The 7,360-nt window shown below is 52.2% G+C and overlaps 1 protein-coding gene across 1 annotated transcript in view; it reads right to left on the reverse strand.

Moving 5' to 3' along the window:
* Positions 1 to 3,569: 3,569 nt before the first annotated feature.
* The window catches only part of IL22RA1 (interleukin 22 receptor subunit alpha 1), a 21,146-nt gene continuing 17,355 nt past the window's right edge, over positions 3,570 to 7,360 (reverse strand). Inside the window, exons 6-7 of the mRNA XM_003799761.3 lie at positions 6,829 to 6,950; positions 3,570 to 5,526 (exon numbers count right to left, since the gene is read on the reverse strand). Of these exons, the coding sequence (XP_003799809.1) occupies positions 4,603 to 5,526; positions 6,829 to 6,950 (1,046 nt within the window). The 3' untranslated portion in view covers positions 3,570 to 4,602. The remainder of the gene's footprint in view (positions 5,527 to 6,828; positions 6,951 to 7,360) is intronic.

Consider the following 7,360-nt stretch of genomic DNA (forward strand, 5'->3'; position numbering starts at 1 on the left):
CACAGCAACCTCCAAGCCCAAGCAACCTCTTGGGCTTAAGTGATTCTCTTGCCTCAGCCTCCCAGGTAGCTGGGACTACAGGCACCCGCCACAACGCCTGGCTATTTTTTTTGTTGCAGTTGCCATTGTTCTTTAGCAGGCCTGGGCTGGGCTCAAACCTGCCAGCCTCAGTGTACATGGCCAGCACCCTACTTCCTGAGGGTGTTGAGCCTCTAATCTATTTTTCTTTTTTCGAGGCAGAGTCTCAAGCTGTTGCCTTCAGTGAGTGCTATGGCATCACAGCTCACAGCAACCTCAAACTTTTGGGCTTAAGTGATTTTCTTGCCTCAGCCTCCCAAGTAGCTGGGACTACAGGTGCCCACCACATCACCTGGCTATTTTTTGGTTGCAGTTGTCATTGTTGCTTAGCAGGCCCGGGCCAGGTTCAAACCTGCCACCCTAGGTGTATGTGGCTGGCACCCTGATGACTGAGCTACAGGCACCGCCATCCTCCAATCTCTTTTATAAGGACATTAATTCCGTTCTTGAGGGTTGAGCCCTCATACCTAATCACCTCCCAAAGGTCCAACCTCTCTCTCTCTCTCTCTTTTTTTTTTTTTTTGCAGTTTTTGGCTGGGGCTGGGTTTGAACCCACCACCTCTGATATATGGGGCTGGTGCCCTACTCCTTTGAGTCACAGGCACCACTCAGGCCCTACCTCTTAATACGGTTTCATTAAGTTTCAACTTTGAAACATCGCCACTCAGACCCTAGCAAATACCTATCTTGTAGAATGGTTGTGAGACACAAATGAGGTTAAATATGTAAAATGCCTGGCATAGCGCCTGGCTCATATTTTCTTCTTTCTCTCCATTCCTTCTCTTCTTTTCTCTTTCATTCTCTTCCCTGGTCTTATTACTAGTAATAAAGACTAACTGACATTACTTTGAACCATGTGTCACTTACTATTCTGAACATCTGCACCATTTTTTTGACAGCAACCAAACTGCCCTTGGCTGGTAGTGCCACCTGGTGGCTCAAGTGGAGAACTGTCTGGATCAGTGCTCTTTCCTCCTTACCCCTCTTCTCCAAGGGCGGCAGAGACTGCAGTTCTGCAGGTACCATGCCCTTCCCCTTTGTTAACTCAGGTGCTTTTCTGTTTCTTTGCTTAGCAGGAAGGAGAGCTCCTCAGTGAGGAGAACGGCTGAAATAATCAACAACAAATTTTCTCCTTTGCCTACCCAGAAATGTCTTTGAATACACAAGAGGGGGGAAAATGTAGGAGATGCCAAGAGCTGGACGGCCTCTGGGTGAGATGTTTTGCCACTTGAGGGTGGACACGTGGGTAACTCATCTGCAGGTGTTAAAGCTTAAACATCCTTTGGAATCGCAGGGAGAGAGCCTGAGCCCGTGGCAATCCTTAAGCACGCAGTCATTGTCTAATACTCCCCTCACCTGTCACATACCCACTCAATTGCACTCATGGTTAGCCTGCCTCTCTGCAAGTTTGTACTTCTATCTGTGTCACACCTGTTTCCTTCTTGGGGCCTGGGGGCAGGGCGATAAGGGTTCATGACTGGTAGTGTTCCCTCAACTTGCCTGAGAGGAATCACCAAAGGATTTTAATAAAGACCCAGAGGCCCCCCAGGAACTGTGGATTTAGGAGGTCTGAGATGGGCGTAGGGAAGCTGCGTTTTAGGAATCTCTGCAGGACACTGACTAGGGCAAGAACCTCTCAGAGCCATATTTTCCTCTTCTGCAAAATTTCCATAATATGAACTGTCAGGGAAGGGAGGGTGAGTGATCAAGTAACTGCTGAGCCACACAGTTGGATCCTGCCTCCTTAGGCTGCTGTCACTCTCCGTTCATTCCTGGCCATGGCTTTGCTGTGCCTGGTAGGCAGGTGACATCTTTCTCTGGCTGGGCGGGGCATTGAAGATTCCTGATAATGGGGTCTCTCAGGAATGCCAGGGCCCCTGCTAGCTCCTGGGGTGTCCGGACACCCTGTGCTCTTGCTGGTTCTGGCTCTAACTGTAGGCCAGGACTGCCAAGGCATCAGGGGACCCCAGGGGTCATGCAGCCTGGTGCCCGCCCCTCAATAGGGACAGGCCCAGCCTGAGGGGGTGTCACAGGCCCTGAGCCAACTTTCTCCTTAGACGCTCAGATCCTACCCCTCAAGAATTGTTTTTGGAATGTTTGCTACCCCAAGGAGCGTAGAGAGCTTCAAGGTCCTTGAGTTGGAAATGATGTTTATGGTGCTTAATAAAAACCTTCTATAGCTCCTTGTTCCTCCTTATCTGGTGAGAATAGTTCAGCTGTTGTTTTTCACTAATAAACAAGGCGAAGACAGTTAACCTTTGGCCAAGCATGCCTCCAAGTGACAGGAAGTAGATATGTTTGCAGGTTGAGGGGGGCAGGGGAGCCATTGTCAGGCTGACTTGGCACTGCTGGGAGAGGGCCCCACCCCTCTGCTGTGGGATACTGGGCCTAACCCAGTGACACTGGAGAGATGTTAAATATTAATTACCAGCAGATAGGAGTAACCCCACCTGTCACTGTGTCCCAGGGAGGGGAAAAGGAGGGGAAAAGAAGGGGAAACACAGCTAGATTCAGAGAAAGGACGTTGTACACTCCAGGAAGCGCCATACGAAGGCTGATCTTGTTTCTTAGGAACGTTCAGAAAGAGCTTTGGAACAAGAAGGTGACCAGGGGTGCCTGTCTCTTGGGCACCCCCTTAGGGGCTCTCCCCTCCTTTGCCCCATTATTCTCATCCCCCAAGAATCCAAACAGGTGTGGAAAGCTCTTTCTATTTTTTTGTTTTTCTTTTTGAGACAAAGTCTCACTCTGCTACCCTAGGCTAGAGTGCCATAATGTCAGCCTAACTCACACCAACCTCAAGAGTCCTGGGTTCAAGTGATCCTCTTGCCTCAGCTTCCAAGTAGCTGAGACTTACAGGCACCCTCCATAATGCCTGGCTAATTTTTCTATTTTTAGCAGAGATGGGATCTCACTCTTGTTCAGACTGGTCTCAAACTCCTGAGCTCAAGAGATCCTCCTGCCTCTGTCTCCCAGAGAGCTAAGAAAGGTCTTTCTCTTGATGAGGACAAAAACCACTAGATCTGAGCTTCAGCTCTGCCACTCACTTGGGTGACTCCCTTCCCTCCTCTCTGGGCCTTGGGTAACTTATGGGGAGGATGTATCATCTGAGATGCAAATGATACAAAAAGTGTCCCAGAGTTCTGAAAGCACTGAACAAGGGCACATTGTCCTGATCTAGACAGGACAGTGCAGTACAGCGCTGCCCCTGGTGGGGTGTTGGGAGGCAGGCCCTCTGAGATTGCCACTGTCACCCATGACAGCTTTCACCTACAACCTCAGGAAGAAGATTCCATATCATTTGTCTCCAGACTCTGCTTCTAGGAGACCCTGCAATCCAGCCCCTCAGGCTTTGCCTGGGCAATCCTGGGGAAAGTCCAGGTCTTTTAAGCCCACGAGAAAATGCCCAGTATGTTTGAAGCCAACCTGAATTGGGGGAAAGGGTTATTCCTTGTGCTACTTGATTTTAAAATATCATAATAGGGGAAAAAAAATTCACAGCAGGAAATAGCTATTTATTTACTGGGCGTTGCCCATGTACCAGGCATAGTAAGCACTTCGCAGACATTATTCAATGTCATCCTCACCACAACACTGTAAGGTAGGTATTGTTGTCCCCATTTTACAGATGAGGAAACTGAGGTATTGAGCAACAATTCATTTGCATGAAGTCACATAGCCTGTAAGTGGTGAGGCTGGAATTTCAATCCAGGTGGGCTGAACCTGAGGCTGAATTTCCCAAGTTGTACAGTAGATGCAGTTTATTGTTCTGTCTCCAGAGGCCACGTGGCCCCAAGTTCCTTTCAAACCTCATTCACAGAGTAAGATATGAAACACCTGCCTGCAGGAAAGGTTTCCGTGTTTCCCTCCCTGGTGGGCCTGGAGCAGCCCACAGAGCTGGATTCACTGGGGGTAAGGCCTCCAGCAGAGGAACATACTTGAAATGGTGCAAGTTCAGGCAGTGGTGGCCTTGGCTGGGAACAAGCCCCAGGCTGCACCCCTCCCTGAAGTGTTGCCCTGATTGGGCTCTGGCTTTGGCGGAAGTGCAGGTTGTTCTGGTTCTGCCTGGCCTCCCGGGAGGTGTCCTTTCTCAGCTCTTTTCTTACCTTTGGACAATCACAGAGGAGGCAGGGGCCTCATTCTCTGCCAAACTTGATCATGAAGCTGGCCAGGAGTGAGGTGCAGACAGGCAGGTTCCCTGAGAACTTTGAGCCTGGAGTATAAGGAGGTGGGGTGCTGGGTCTCCTCTGGGGGTTTCCCTGCACTGTGACCGCTCCATCCTGACCTGCCCTGCTGGGCTCTGCATGTGGCTCGTCTGTTCCTGCTGCTCCTCATTGTGCTGATTTGCTCCGAGGGGGAGTCACTCATGGCAGGAGGCCCTGCATCCTCCTCTGCTGGTTCTCTAGCGGACACCCACAGGGGGCTGGGCCGAAGAGTGTGCAGCACGTCTGGGTATGGGACTCATAGCCAAGGATGTGATTCTGGGTGGCAAGAGGGAGGAAGCCCCAGGCCTGACCTGTTCTCCCCTCAGGACTCCCATTGCACCCTCAGGGCCAGGCCACTGAAGAGAGAATCCAGCTCTGTGGGCTGCTCCAGGTCTGAGGCCTCAGGGGCTAGGTTCTTGTCCTCATCCTTGGGACATACAAGGGACTCCAGCAGGCCCCATGGACTTGAACCTTCGTCCAAAGGGGAATGGGGGAGGGAAAGGGTGTGCAAAGGGAGGGACACAGGGTGGCCCTCGATCTGGACAGAGGAGAGGAGGGGAAGCTGGCCCTTCAGGTACTGTGGTGTCTCTGGCTCCCCACTGGGCAGCATGCTGGGGTCTGATGCTCTGTCCATGCAAATCCCCAGAGGCTGGAGGAAAGATTTTACTTCTTGGGATTCCTCTGTAGCCAAGGAGGTCACCACCTGCAGAGAAAGGCCACCCGGGATGCAGCTGCCAGTGGGTGCCTCTTTGTGGAGCTGACCTTTAGGCCTGAGATCTTTGAGTGTCACAGGCGAGGAGTTTTTACTGGAGTCTTCCATGCACACCCCATAGGAAGGGGGCCAGCCATCGAGAGTGGCCTGAGGGGTGTAGGAGGGAGGCCTGACCTTTGAGACAGTCTGTGGGGTGTATAATGGGGGTTTAGCTTCATGGATCACCTGAGGTGCGTAGGATGAGGGCCCAACCTCGGGGGCAGCCTTTGGGGCACAGGATAGTGGGGAGAGTGTCTGAGGTGGTGGCATGGGGTGGGGCTGGAGGATGGAGATGTCCTGTTGGCCTAAGTAAGTGATCTCTGATGTGCTGTGCTGCTGTGGAGCTTCTGGGGTCTCCCTGAGCCCGGAGACCTTGACCTGGGAGTACTGGACGGGCTGGGTCAGACTGCTGGTGCCATTGAGGTTGGAGACAGGGATCAGGACGTGCTCCTGGATGAACCGCAGCGGCTGGAAAGTCAGTACTTGCTGGACATTCTGCGCAGGGACAAGAGTGCACCCCATTAGGGACAATTCTAAGCTCCCTGCTGGTGACCTGGGAGGGTGAGGTCCTCCACGGGGAAGCTGAGGGGATGGGGAACCATCTAGATGTGTTGCCCCACATCTGTCTGCTTCTCAGAGCATCTTCTAAATGCCAGCACCTGAGCAAAGGTAGGGGTTCCAGCTCTGTGGTCAGAGCCGCTTCTGGAGTCTGGGTTATCTCGGGGAGCGAGAGCTAGGCTCTGGCTTCTCCAGGGGACACATAGTCCAGGGATTAAATGACCCAGATTTGGGGCTGCCTGGGACACAGTTTTGGGGAGGCACCCACACTGTTGCTTAGCACGTGGGAAGGGCCAGGGAACCAGGGAAGACTGGGAGTTTTACAGAAAGTGGTTCATTTGGATTCTGATTTTGGGCAAAACACCCTCAGAGCTCCTCTGTCCCTTGGATGGGTGAGAACTGGCTCCAGGCACCACAGATGGCTCCACTGGGGCTCTGTGGGGCCGAGGGGACCTTGCTGCTTACCTTGTCAGCTGAGGGCTGCTGATGTGATTTGTGTAGCTTACATAGGAATTTTCATTAAAAGAATTAGTGGTGAATATTTGACAATTGGGAGATTTCACATTATAGTCTGAAATTTGGACTTCTCTCAGAAAATTTGAAGATCAGACAACACTGGGCCTGTATCCCTGCGCAGCGGTGATGTCTGCCTTTTAAGATGGGTGTGAGACCCACGTTCCTGATGCTTCCCAATCCTCACTCCTCTGTAGCTCACTTCTCTTCTGTGTCCACTATTCTTGATTAGCCCCGCCCCCCACTTTGAGACAGAATCTCATTTTGTTGACCTCGGGAGACTGCCGTGGCATCGTAGCTCACAGTAACCTCAAACTCCTGGGCCTAAGTCATCCTCTTGCCTCAGTCTCCCCAGTAGCTGGGACTACAGGCACCCACCACAATGCCTGGCTATTTTTAGAGATGGGGTCTTGCTCTTGCTCAGGCTGGTCTGGAACTCCTGAGCTCAGGCAATCCACCCATCTCGGCCTCCCAGAGTGCTAGGATTATAGATATGAGCCACCAGGCCCGGCCACCTGCCCCTCTTTAGTACATGCTGAGACCTGTTGGGCCACATGTCTGTGGACTTAGGTTGGATGTGAACTCCAGAGAGGAGAAAACAGACCTCAGCTCACTGCATGTATGGCACCTCGGGGAGAACCAGGGGTCTCTGGGCCTGTGCCCTCTGTTGCTCTGGAGTCCCATTACCACCCCCACCTCTCCCTTCTGCCCCAGGGGACAGCTCACCAGGGAGTTAGGAGGCACAGGCGGCTTGGTGACATATCTGTAGCTCAGATAGCAGAGTATGGCCACGAGGAAGCCCATGAGGAACAGGATGGTGCCTGAGAAAGAGTAGGTCCACGTCCGATCTGGGGGAGCAAAGGGGCCAGAGAGGAAGTGTGAGGCTGTGATCAGGCCAAGTTCCAAGTGTGGCTGCTGCAAACCCTCACAGGCCGGGCCTAGAAGGCCTCCCTACCCTCCGTATTCACAGGGCAGGGGTAAGATCACGAACTCAAGTCCACACATCGCACTTCTAAAGAGTCAGAATTTACAAATTATGTTTTCATACTGTCAAGTGAAATAGGTTCTCAGGAGGCTGAGGCAAGAGGATCGCTTGACCTCAAGAGTTTGAGGTTTCTGTGAGCTAAGATGCCATGGCACTCTACCAAAGGTGACAAAGTGAGACTCTCTCTCTCTCAAAAAAAAAGGGTAGGCTTGGCACCTGTGGCTCAAGCGGCTAAGGCGCCAGCCACATACACCTAAGGTGGCGGGTTCGAAT

Source organism: Otolemur garnettii, unplaced genomic scaffold, assembly GCF_000181295.1.
Source record: "Otolemur garnettii isolate 467f Iridium unplaced genomic scaffold, OtoGar3 scaffold00156, whole genome shotgun sequence".
NCBI classification, from domain to species: Eukaryota; Metazoa; Chordata; class Mammalia; order Primates; family Galagidae; genus Otolemur; species Otolemur garnettii.